General features: G+C 41.2%; 1 protein-coding gene across 4 annotated transcripts in view; it reads left to right on the top strand.

Annotated features, from left to right (window-relative positions):
- Positions 1 to 13,586, top strand: part of capn15 (calpain 15) — a 295,688-nt gene that overhangs the window by 25,072 nt on the left and 257,030 nt on the right. For 2 of the 4 annotated variants that reach the window (XM_080206747.1, XM_080206745.1), the window contains exon 1: positions 100 to 464. The exons of the other annotated variants lie outside the window; for them this stretch is intronic. In XM_080206747.1, the coding sequence (XP_080062873.1) occupies positions 277 to 464 (188 nt within the window). In that variant the 5' untranslated portion in view covers positions 100 to 276. Of the gene's footprint in view, positions 1 to 99; positions 465 to 13,586 lie in introns of those variants that run through there. 4 annotated transcript variants of the gene reach the window in all.

Raw genomic sequence — 13,586 nt, 5'->3', positions numbered from 1 at the left:
CCCCTCCCCGCCTCTGGGTGAGTTTCTCCTCCCTCTCTCGGTGCTGCCTGCGCCTGCTCCTGTTGTTGCTGCTGCCGCTGTCAGTCAGTCAGTGGTGGGGAGCGGGGTTGGTTGCGGCTGGGAGGCGGCCTGGAAGCTCCTGGAGCCGTGGCCAGGGCAGCGAGAGCTGGCGGGCAGCCGTGGCCAGGGAGCTGCCCCGGGGCTGAGGCTGGGAGGCCGCTCCCGAGCCCCCGCATGGATCGTGTGCCGGTGCCGCTCTGACCCGCAGCTGCAGCTATGGGAACCTCTGCCTCATCTATCGCCGCGGAGACAGAAACCGGCCTCCCTTCCGCTGTCAGCCCTCCCCCGCCGGGCTGGAGCGGTACCGGCCCCGGGAGCCCGCTCTGGGGGACGGGGACACTGACCGCTGCCCGTGGGGAGAGCGCCCGGAGCCGCCAGCATCAAGTCCTGCGGAGCCGCAGCAGGTAACAAGCACCGGCATAAAGTCACTCAAAGCCAGTTAGAGAGCAAATTAATCGCCTAGATACTGTTTAAAATGAACCAAATGGGAGAAATCGGGGTGCGATTTTAAATTAGAAAGTAGCAGTCAGTGAAATCCTCAGTGGCTCAGTAGAAAGTAAACTGGAGAGGAATAAGCCTGCAGTGGCTGACATAAAGCCTCTTGATCAAGAATGTACTTTTCAAAGTCGCTGTTAGCGAGAGATGGGAAAATGTGCTTGAACAGGTGGAAGATAACGAGCATCATATATTTTAAAATCACCAGATTAAAAAAAATTGGCACAGGTAAAATTAAACTCTAAGTAAGAATGTTTGAAAAAGAGCCCAGAGTAGTTATGAGCAGCCTGGAAGAGTTATAAGACTGGAAAGACAGTAGCAAACCCCGATTGAAAGGAGAGCGGCAGAAAAATGGGGACAAGGAATCCAGTCAGTGAGATGGAAAGTAATAGCCGTGTAGGTTTGAATAAGAAGCGCAGGGAACAGATTGCTTCAAGCTTACCTGTCAAATCATTCTTGTTTATATCATGGCCTACGCTGAAATCATCTGTTTTTATTTCGCTGTTGCCTGGTTGAGTGCTCGATGTGGGTCAGGGGATAACCCGACTAATAGTGCCATGGAATCTATAGCTATGTGATCAGGCTGATATAATTTAAATAAAGCAAAATATTGCGGATGCTGGAAATCTGAAGTAGAAACAGAAAATGCTGGAATGAAAATGCTGCACACCAAAGATGTGCAGGTTAGGTTGATTGGCGATGCTAAATTGCCCCTTAGTGTCAGGGGTTACGGGAATAGAGCCTGGGTGGGATTGTTGTCAGTTAGGCTTGGTGGGCCAAATGGCCTCTATCTGCACTGTGAGGACTCTATGATTAACTCAGCAGGTCTGGGGGAAGGTGGAGTGGGAAGTGGACGAAGGGTTGGGGAGGCAACCAGAATGTCGCAGAGGGAGTGATTCCTAAAGAATGCTTGGGGGGGGTGGGGGGGGAGGTGCGGTAGAGAAGGGAAGGGGGTGGGGCAAGCTGGTGGCATCATGTTGGAGGAAATCATGGAGGATGATTTGTTTGAATGCAGAGGCTTATGTGTGAAAAGTGAGAGCAAGATAGACCCTCTCATGGCTCTGGGAGAGAGGGGAAAGGGTGGGGATACATTAGACATGGTTAAGTCCTCTGTCAACAAGTGCATTGATCCTTCTACAGAAAAGTCTAGAAATATGATAACATATATGGGCAGGAGAGGCTGGCAGAATGGAAAGTCATTGATAGATTGGAGCTAAGGAGAAATTGGCAAAGTTACCATGGACATGAGACAAAGGGGCTGTTAGTGGTGGCATTAGGGACAGGAGAATTTAGTAGTAGCAAAGGTAGGATAGGAGAATGTGTTAATAGGAATTGAAAATCCAGGCCCGTGGTCATGTTGGAGGAAATCATGGAGGATGATTTGTTTGAATGTAGAGGCTTATGGGGTGAAAAGTGAGAGCAAGAGAAAACGTCTCAGTTCTGGAAGGGAGGGGAAAGGGTGAGGATACAAATGCAGGGGATAAGTTAGACACGGTTAAGTGTTCTGTCAACCACTGTGGTTAATCTAAGTTAAGGAAAAAGGCAGACCATGTCTGAAGCACTGTTTTCGAAGATGACATAATCAGAACAGATGTAGCGGAGATGGCAAAACTGGGAGCAGGGTGTGAGGAACTGTACTGAGGTAGCTGTGAGAATCTGTAGGTTTGTAATGAATATTGGTGGTTACTAGAAATTTAGGCAGAGGTCAAGGAAGAGAGGGGAAATTTTAGAGATAGACTACGTGGAGATGAAAGTGGGGTGGAAATTTAAAGTAAAATTGATAAATTTTTCTGGGTCCAGACAAAAGCATGAAGCAGCACTGATGCAGTCATTGATTTAAGGGAGAAAGAGTTGTGGGAGAGGGCTTGAGAAAAACTGGAACAAAGAATGAATGGTCTACATATCCAGTCAGAACACAGGCTTAACTGGGGCCCATGCAGGTACCCATAGCCACATCTCTTATTTACAGGAAGTGAGACAAGTTAAAGGAGAAATTGTCAAGTGAGAGAACGAAATCAGCCAGGCAGAGGAGAGTAGTGTTGGATGGAGATTGTTTGGGCTGCTGCTCGAGGAAGAAGCACAGATAGGAAGAAATGAGTAATTTTTTTTCTCAGATGGAATATGAAGTGAGCCTATTAAATCTGCCAGCATTGAATTAAGTTGTCAGTGCGCATGTTCTTGTTTACTGGCTAAAGCCATTTTTCCCCCAACATTACTGTACTTAAAACAGTCAATTTCCCTGCCCTGAATTGGAGTTATTTTAACACTGCACCCAAACTGAATGTGTCCCATGAGTTCTGTTATCCCAAATTGCATAATAAAAATCTTTTCTGACTTAGTGTGCTATCCTCCATAAAGGAGGAGAAAAAGCTCAGTAGATTCAAGAGATTCAACATTATAGGCTATTCGTGCAAATTTTTAAAAAATGTTTTCTGCGCTACAGGTTTGGTCCATTTCACCCTAATGAATGGAAAGTGAAACTCCCTTCTTTGTCAATTACCATTGCATTGGATCTGGTTCAAAATGGAGTTGAGCTTTCATTTCAAGGGCGAATGTTTCATGAAATTTGGTTTGCTGTTTCCCAGCTTAGCCCTGGGTTCGCAATTGACATATTCTGTGCCATGTGACATGATGTATGGTTTTTGTGGCATCTCCACAGGCAGCTAGATGTAATATGAAATTATTTGCATTTTATAAAGTGATTTATGGTTTTTTAAAATTTGCCAGAAATTGTGCCACAGAATGTTCACACTTGTGCTTTTCTGCGAATTGCAGTTATAATTTAGAGTTTGTAAATGCATTCCATTCACTACCCAGGAGCTGACCATTTTGTTCTGATGAGTATTTTACCACTTTGTGTGGCTGACAAGCTAACAGCATTGAATGGTGTCTGATGGATACATTGATCTGTACAATCAGCCCTTTCTGCTACCCCACTCGAACATTTGGATGGTTCTGAAAGCTTGTGAAGGAGTCTGCCATCTAATGGTCAGATGAGATAGAAAATGTACCAGTTGTATTTAAACGCTACAGAAAGTGGAACTTTTTACTGTGTGTCAGAAGAAAATCCTTTTAATTGGTAGGTGAACACAAATATATACACAGAAAAAACATTAAGATATGTAATATACACATGTATCAGATCTAAGCTCTTCAGGCCTGGCGGTGGACAATTAATCAACTCACAGGAGGAGGCCACTCCACAAGTATTCCCATCCTCAATGATGGAGGGGTCCAGCACCTCAGTGCAAAAGATAAAACTGAAACATTCACAACAGTCTTCAGCCCAAAGTGCCAAATGTTTGACCTATCTCGGCTTCCTGCAGAGATCCTGACCATCGCATGTCAGTCTTCAGGCAATTTGATTTACCTCACATGACACCAAGAAAAGGCTGAAGGCACTGGATTGTGCAATGGCCAAAAATCCTGGTCAATTTCAGCAGGTCTGACAGCATTTGTGGGGAGAGAATAGAGACAACGTTTCAAGTCTAAATGACCCTTTGTCAGAGAAATTGTACTGAAGGCTTGTGTTCCAGAACTTTTTGTATCACTTGTCAAGCTGTTCCACCATACCAATACTGGTATCTGCTTGGCAGTGTGGAAAATTGCCCAGGTTTGTCTTGCACACAAGAAACAAGACAAATCCAATTACTGTCCCATCTGCCTACTCTTGATCATCAGCAAAGTGATGGGAGTGGTCATCAACAGCGTTATCAAGCTGTTCTTACTTGGCAATAAGCTACTTAAGTTTGTGACCTCATTACAGCCTTGGTTCAAACATGGATAGAAGAGCTAAATTCCAGAAGAGAGAGTGATTGCCCTCAGCATCAAGGCAGCATTTGACTGAGTATGATGTCCAGGACTGTTAGCAAAACTGGAGTCAGTGGGAAATGGGGGGAATACTCTTTGCTGGTTGGAGTCCATAACCTGACTCAAAGGAAGATGTTTGTGGTGGTTGGAGGTCAATCATCTCATCTGCAGAAGTTTCCCAGGGTAGTGTCCTGGGCCCAACCATCTTCAGCTGCTTCACCAATGACCTTCCTGTCATCACAAGGTCAAAAGTTTGTACGTTTGCAAATGACTGCACGCTATCAGTACTATTCGTGACTCAGTTGCTGAAGCAGTTCATGTCCAAATGCAGTAAAACCTGGATAATTCTATCTCGAAGGACAACAGCAGATTCCTGGGAACAACACCACCACCTGAAAATTCCCCTCTGTCACTCACCATCCTGGCTTGCAAATATATCACCATTCCTTCATTTGTCCCTAGGTCAAAATCCTGGAATTCCCCTCCTAACAACAATGTGGGCATGTCTACATACTAAGCCCAGCTCATCTGCAAAAACATATGTTATTCAGTTTGCAAATATGCTTTTTAATCAACTGTAGATAATATAGTGAATTTCAGAAAATATGCAGAATCTGTTGAGCAAGAAATCTCCAAAGTTGGGTGCAATTTTCCTCCACATTGTATGTGTAAGCCTTTGAGGATAACTAATTGAAAGAGGACACATTCAATCTGAGTAATTTGTGTCCCTCTGTTCCTCCTTGAGTGACTCTTGCTGAGATTGAAGATTCTCTACATGAGGACTTTGGGGCAGATGCTGAGGGTTTATGTTTCGTACACTTTGTTACTGTTATTGAAACATTAATAACCTCAAAGCTGTTGAAAATAATATGGTTTGTTGTGTGATGCCTCTAATACCTATGGTGTGCCAGAGTGCAGATTGGTCTGTATTAATTGCACAGTAATGGATGAAATAGTGAAGAAGGCACTTGCTGACTCCAAAGTGGATAAGGAAATGGTTGTAATTAGGTTGATAATCCAGAGAATATAAGTTCAAGTCCCACCCTCAGTTTGAGAATTTAAATCCAATTTTAAATTTTGTGGAAATTATGAAGCTGGTCTCAGTAAAAATGGCCTTGAAGCAATTGGGTTATTGTAAAAAGAAAATGGCTATTTCACACATTTCCTTCAGGGAAAGAAACCTGCTATCTTCACATGGCCTACATATGACTCATTGTGCTGCATCAAAGAGTTGACTCTTAGCTGCCCTCTGAAGTGGCTTAGAAAATTACTCAGTTGTAGCAAGCTGCTACTACCAGTAGTAGTTCATGAAGAAAGTCCAGCATCTACTTCCCAGGGCAACTAGGGAAAGGGTATTAATGTCATCTTAGAAAATACTTTGGATGAAGTGGGAAACAAAAATCAACCCCATTCTCTTGTCTGGCAGCATTTTGATAGTGATGTCACCAAGAGAGCCAGATCGTGGGCAGTCCTTCTGGGGAGGAGGCACATGATGAAGCAAGGGAACTAGAGAGAAATAAACAGTCTGAAGTCAATGATGTTCTCTGAAAATAATTTGAGATTACTGGTATTGTTTGTAAATAACAAACAAGCACTTTCACTTTCGGGTTAAATTCACCTGGAAGTAAGCCAATTGTAGCAGAGATCACCATCATTAATTTATCACATCAGTCCTGGAGTGAGCGAGAGGAAGACTCTGAGTGGGTGGAGTAGGTAAGTGGAAGAGTAATGAGAGCATACTAGAAATCACAGCTTACATAATGAACACAAAACACAGTGTTCTGTGTGCTGTTAATAAAATGGTTCCAGTAAATTGCCGAAGAAAAATTGCTGTGTGCCTTTTACGTTCAATTAAAAATACAACAATGTTTTATGTTGCTGCTTTTCTTTTCACCTTGGTGCATTCATCATTCTGCAATATCAAAACATAAAATATATCTCTTTTATTGCTATATGTATAATTCATGGTTTCGTATCACAATTGAGCCAGTTCAGCGTCATATACATTTTTATTTCAAAGTACCTAGCCTCATCATAACTGATCTACGTTAACGATACAACATGCAGCTGAATTTGCCTTGCCAAAGTAGAAATAATTATGTTGCAGTAACTGTGTACAATATATTACCTAGTGAATTAATTAATTTTAAAATACAATGGTACTGACTGGTTTGTGTCTAATTGTACCCAGCTTTTATACCATTCTAGTTTCTTTCCTCTTTGACAATGCAGCAGATTCTTCTGCACTTTAGGGATTCTATGCCTTAATCTCATTCATTTTCCTTTTTGATTGTATTTCCTTTTGTGCCTTGTCTAATACAACCCTATTGCAGGGAGATATTGCAAAACTTTAGATAGTGCAAGTACTAGTTTCCTTTGAAGGAAAGTTTTTTGTTTTCAAGAAAATGGTTCCTTCACTGCAGTTAAAATCATTTTTATAATTGGGTAAAACACTTGATACCATCTCTAAGCCCAGATTTCTCTATTAGTCAGAGGCAAGAGAGCAGTAAAGCTGCCGGGGCTCCTTGCTACTTCAGTTCAAAGCAAGTGCTCTATTAATGTGTACAAACTCTACTTTCATATCAATGTTGGATGTAAATGAGTACAATTTATAAATAAACTGTTTAAATTTTAACAAGTACAGCACAAGATCACTTTGCACCAATGTGTTCTTGCTTCGACCATCTCAACAATTTTGCTGTTTATATTCTTGATGAAAGTTTAGCTCACCAAGGCGAGAAATAGTCATGAGGAGAGAGTGGAATATGATGAAAGATGGTCACAAGAAAAGAGTAGAATTTGGTGAGAGATGATTAGGGGCTGAGGGCAGGATTGGAATGCGGTGAGAAATGGTTTCGAGTGGAGAGTCGATTTTTTTTTGAGGTAAACACCGTGGAGTCATAAAACAGTGCAGCACAGTAGGAAGCCACTTGGCCTACTGAGTCTGTGCTGGCTCTTTCTCTGTATCAATGAATGAGATACCTAGTTGCACCACAGGTACAGAATAAGACTTGTGACTTCTACTTCAGCAGTGTGCCTTAATCCCAATTTCCAATGTCTCTGCTGCGACAAGACTTAGTATCTGACCTCTGCTGGGTTGGTGAATTGAACGCACATTGCAAGATGCTGAAGCACCGTGTCATATGTGTTGTGTTTGTTTTCAATGTGAATATTTTTGCCACATATTTCATGCTTTGCACCAGCCCCTGATTGAGGGGAAGGACTGGGTGACCCAAGACTCTGATGAACACTGTTGTACAATAGAGGCATTGAAAAGCTTGCTTGATTTCCCCCCTGTTGTGCAGGTACCAGTGTGTTATGTTGTAGCATTGCTCACCTTTTGTCACTTATAATGGGGATTTAGTTGGTAGCAAGAAGAATCTTCTAACCAGAGCAGGGCATGCATTAACACAGCTGGACCTATTGCTGCAGACCAGTGACATTTGTCACCTGCTGGTCTTGCTGTCCGAGAGGCACCAGACCACTGTCTGTTCACAGCGGGATGAGTGCCTCTTCCTCTTATAGTACAGATACTCTCCCCTGACAATTGAGGGGACAAATGAAAGATTGTGACTGAATTCAATCTCCTATCAAAATTCTGCTTTCTTCTCTCTGGATAAACAAAAGCTGATCTTCAGTTTCTTGATCTTCTCCATTGTTCTGTTTGAATTAAGTACCTAATTGTTAAGTGTTTTTTTTTGTAGCGTTCTCATTTCTTTTCCCTCTGACAGTGTTTCAACTGCCTTCATTTATCTTGTGATGCATTTATTTTGCCTCATAGTACAGACCTATTTCAAGCCAGGACAAGTGGTACTTCAATCACTAGTTCTGACAAAGATCATTGACCTTAAGCATTAATTGTGTTTATCTCTCCGTGGATGCTGTCTGGCCTCCTCAGTATTTCCAACATTGTTTATTTAAGCACGGTTGTGGTTCCTTTTGAAAGAAAACAAAGACTGGAATTCTCTGATCTCGCTGGCATCTAGATTCTCTGGTCTCGCTGCAGCGAATGGAAATTTAGCTGAGTGCCAAATTCTCTGTTCTTGTTGGCAGTGGGGCATTCGAGACCAGAGATTTTCAGCCAATGTATCTGCTAACTGCAGGAATAAGCAAATTGTTTGTTAAACTATTTTAACAAATGGGTGAAATGCTTCACCCAGTCCCAGACATTAGTTAAGTTTGAAGTTTATTTATTAGTGTCACAAGTAGTCTGTCTTTAACACTGCAACGAAGTTACTGTGAAAATCCCCCTAGCCGCCACACTCTGGCGCTTGTTTGAGGACATGGAGGGAGAATTTAGCATGGCCAGTGCATCTAACGCCATGCCTTTTGGACTGTGGGAGGAAACTGGAGCACCTGGAGGAAACCCACGTAAATGCAGGAAGAATGTGCAAATTCTGCACAGATGGTGACTCAAGTCAGGAATCAAACCTGTGTCCCTGCCGTTGTGAGGCAGCAGCCCTGACCACTTCTATGAGCTGCTCCAAAACCTGTTAGGTCTGACAGCAGCCTTTTGGGTTTTCTTTGCTATCAGGAGCACTCTGTCCAATCAAGGAACACAATTGCTGACTCTTGCATTGTTTTCTTGGTGGACTTCAGAAATTTGTTTCCAGCATATAGAGAAACCTAGGAGCAGCTTATAATCATATCTAGCTGTGGACTAGCTCTGAACTTCAAAAAGACTGCTGTCTTCCTCACAAGCAGTTTTTCCGTCTCTTCTCGAAGCAAAATGAAACCATTTTTAAACATGGTTTCCCAGGCACGTGCCTTAAGACTCTGTGGCCCCATGTGTACGTAGTCCACAAGGGTCTAGAGGTTTTCAGCTTTTTTTTTCCCACGAATACTTAATTATCTTTCTTGTAAAAAGATACTATTTCTAGGAATATTAATCCGAGTTTCTGCATTAAGCCATTAAGAAAGCTTCTTTAAAACACATGTTCTTCCACCATGATTAGTCCTTGTAAATGCATAATTTTTGTGATTTAAGGTGCTGATTACAGAGTTCATTGATTATCTACCACTCTGATGATTGAGAAGGCATCACTTATAAGCAAAGCTGTTCTTTGATTTTTCACAGGACAGAGGGAGAGTGAGTGGAAGAAGGAGATTGTGTTCTGGGTAAAGCAATGTGGTTTGTCTGCAGATGAAGGAAGTGTGCCAAAAGGATCCATTGTATACAGATTGTTATGATTTTGGTGGAGATCAATAACTTTCAAAAGGATTTTCAAATTCCCTGGTTAAAAACTGAAAAGTACTCCACAAGATTTCATGTTTTAAACAAAAGTCTTTACTGTACAAGAATTAAAAGACACACCTCATTCTACATTTATTTCATTCCAAGAGTTCTCCTACACTTTACAGGATGTTGAGGGATCCTTCACTTCTCGTGGGTCCAAACTAAAGTATGCCAAGCTTTCAGAAATTTTCCTCCGTATCCCACTATCCTTCCAATGTATGAGATTTCTTAAGTGTTTCACCTAGAATCTGGCTGGTTGCCCCTTCAGCTCTCCTTGAAACATCTCCTGATTGTGATTCCCCCCTGTTCAATGATGAACTTCACTTCACTCTTGTCAAGTGATTCAACATCAGAAAATTGGTTTCTGATGGCCCTCTGCTACTGGTCGAGAGCTCCTAGCAGATTCTTCTCTGCTTGTCCCAAAGCTGCTTCCAGGCTGACTTCAATTGCCTTTCTGTGAACTATCTCATAAAAACCCAAAACCAAAATTAAAACCTATCTGCAACGATCCTCATGCAAATATGGCAAACCTGGAAAGTTCCAGATAAAGCTTTTAAGCTGTTATTTAATCTGAAAGGTATCTGGATACTTTAAGACTTTCCTTTGTTTTGATCTGGGAAAACTTACATAGATAATGTAAGCTCCTTGTTGAGGCAGCTGGAGACTCACTTTCCATCACAAAACTCAGATGGGTCATTTTTATAACCCACTGTTAGTGTTTTTCCATTCTCTGCCCCACCCTGATCTTAACATGGGCCACCCTTTCAATTGTAATTTGTCTGTTTACTATCTCAAATTAGGTGCTTTTATTTAGTTTGCTTTCAAAATATCTCACTCCCAAAACTAAAAGTTGTATTTCTAAAACACACAAATCATGAAATTGCATGTTCTTAACAGGATCACTGAGTGACTTATACTTAATATTCATTTTTTTTCTTTAATTCCCTCTTTTCCATTTCTCTCTGGCATAAGGAGCAGAATGGAGGGAAGATATCTCCATGAAATTACCCAGTTTCTTTTTACCAGGATTTCAGTTCAGGTGTGATGCTGGGTCATGTTTGCAAATACAGTAGCAGTGCAAGTACAACTTCTCAGTTCATTATCATATCATCATAGAAGCCCTACAGTGCAGAAAGAGGCCATTCGGCCCAATCGAGTCTGCACCGACCACAATTCCACCCAGGCTCCATCCCTACAATTTTACCCGCTAATCCCTCTACGCATCTCAGGACACTAAGGGGTAGTTTTTTTTAGCATGGCCAATCAACCTAACCCGCGCATCTTTGGACAGTGGGAGGAAACCAGAGCATCTGGAGGAGAATGTGCACACGGGCAGTGACCTGAGCTGGGAATTAAACCCAGGTCCCTGGAGCTGTGAAACAGCAGTGCTAATCACTGTGCTACCAACATGTGTAAAGTGACCATTTAAAAACACAAAGTCTAATAATAATAGGTAAATATTTACTGCTGACTTAGTGAATTCAGATTTGATGCTCATGGCAATAACATCTGAACCCTTTGGAGATGAACATTGCAGGAGAGATAGTGATTGACAGTTAGTTTGAGCATGGATGGATTGGTGAAGCATGCTAGGCAGTGTAAGAAACTCCTTGCAGTGTGCAATTGTGTACACTTGCAAACTATTGTAGTCAGCACCAGTTATCACCAGTATACTTGCAGTCTCTCAGTTTAAAATTTTTCTATTGAACTATAACAAAATCTTGCTTTAACAACTACTTAAATGACCGTTTGTTCAAATACAAACATCACTGGCGATTTTAATATTCATTCTGGGTGGAATAGAAATAAATTGTAACCATTGTTGGCTTTAAGTTTTCACCACCCGTATGTTGTGATCCTACTATGAATGATTTTTATAGTATTCTGACAATGTAGTGGGGTATATGGAATCTGAGGAGATTAGAACTGGGCTCCAAATATAAATCTTCCACAAAATGCTCCAGGGTGGAGGGCAAGTTGCTTTTTTGATTTGAGTTTTCTTTTTCTCCCTGTGACGTTGTCCATCCCACGGACAGCCAAGAATTGTTTGTAGCCTCAGGAGATGATAGCCTTTCTGAACTCAGCCTGGGGTTTTAAAGCTGATAATGAGTGAACGGTGCAGCAAGTTTGAACATATCCTGGGGCTGTATGCAATGAACTCCGAGGCATCTGTATGTACAAGATTGTGGGCTATAATCGGTATGGTCTAATGGAGGGCTGTATTCAGATGGAATCACTGTTTATTTCCATGTGCATTGCAACTTAACCGTTTGACTGTTGATGCCTTGGAGCTGAAAAGCTAATTTTCATTCTTTGTAAAATCTATTCTTTTGCAAAATGACTCAGTGGTGCTTGTGAGTTAGAACATAAGTCTGTCTGATTTTTCAGGCAGAAGAAATTTGAGGTTACCTGGTTCCTGTTTGCCTTTGAATTCTTGTACCTGATTATTCACTGATATCCTGCTTTATATAGGTAGTGAGGGGAAGAAAATCCTTTCTATAGTAATGGCACTATTGTGCTTTGGGAAATCAACAAGGTCATCTAAAAGTTAGGATGGAGGATCTCTGGAAGTGTGACAAATACATTTACCGCAGGTCCCTCGGAATGTGTTATTTGCAGAAGGCTCCTGCAGAAAAAATGTGGAGAGCGTTGATGTGGAACACTAATATTCAGTAATGTTATGTCAAAAATGTTTTAGCTTTATGTTTAGACACTGCCTAAGGTCATGGTCACATTTCTACCAGCAATGACATTTTCGTGTTGTGATTTTTTAAAAAAATGACTTATACAGTGAAGGTAAGCAATTTATTTCGCTCTTTGATGTCTGGAAAGACCTGCTTTTGATGAAACATTCTACTCTGACATTCTTCCTTGCTTACATCCAAAACCTTTTCAGCTGAAACATCCCAGCTGTTAGTAAACTATTCTCCATATGTTTAGTAATCCCAAAAGCTGCTTGTGAAAATTTAAAGATCCCTCTTTTCAACAGAATCAAAATTCTAATTTTGCATTACAATTCAAACCGATAACAAGCTGGTATCTATTCTTGCCAGTTGCAATAAGGATGTTTATTTGTTCTTGGAGATGTGGGTAAAACCAGCATTTATTGCTCATCTCTAGTTACCCTTGAAGGTGGATTAGGCTGCCTTCTTCAAGCATTATAGTCTATCTGGTGAAGGTTTTTTTTGCTTCTAATACTTGTTTTAAGAAATATAATTCAAATTGTAGGATTTGAACACTTTTTCTGGATTACTAATTCAATACCAGATCAGCACTTTACAATCTATTTGATTATTACTAACTTCAGTGAGTCTGTCATAACGAGAGCAGTGATACAGAGTGCTTTGTCTTTGTTACAACATACAGAATATCCAGTATTGTGTATGTAAGACTCGTTTTTTTTTATTTTAATTGGTGTGCCCCACCCCTATCAGAATTGTTGGGTGACATTTACACTTTCTTTCCTATGGACTGTATCTGTAACCATGTCTTTAAAAGTTGTAATAACATAGCTTTAATAACAACTGTTATTAGACTATCCTAATTTAACCATTTAATCTGGCATTCAGCTGGAATATCACTTATTATTTGGATTTGAGTAAAATCTAATGGAAGGTATGTGAAGATTCACACTAGCTCTACTAAACAGGTAGCTACGCGATCGTGAGAATTTTGTCCATTCGGAAACAGAGCATTTTGAACTAAAAGATTCAAAGATATTGTCCAGGTTGCAGGTGTGTGACTGATGATGGCAGCAATCTGACCTGAATTATAAAATGTCAGATGTGCCTCAGGTACTCTTGTTTCTAAGTCGGAAGGTTAAGAGTTCAATTCCCACTCCAGAGACTTGAGCATAAATCTCCAGACTGAAACTTCAGTTGCAAACAGAGGAAGTGTTGCACTCTTGGAGCCAATGTCTTTCAAATTTTTTTTGCAAAAATGTACTTTATTCATACAATATCTGAAAGAAACATTTCAAATTGTC

The sequence above is a fragment of the Carcharhinus amblyrhynchos genome, chromosome 18 (genome assembly GCF_965287045.1).
Source record: "Carcharhinus amblyrhynchos chromosome 18, sCarAmb.v2.hapA, whole genome shotgun sequence".
In the NCBI taxonomy this organism is placed as follows: domain Eukaryota; kingdom Metazoa; phylum Chordata; class Chondrichthyes; order Carcharhiniformes; family Carcharhinidae; genus Carcharhinus; species Carcharhinus amblyrhynchos.
Note: the sequence above shows the minus strand (reverse complement) of the source record. Positions and strands in the feature narration are given on the sequence as shown.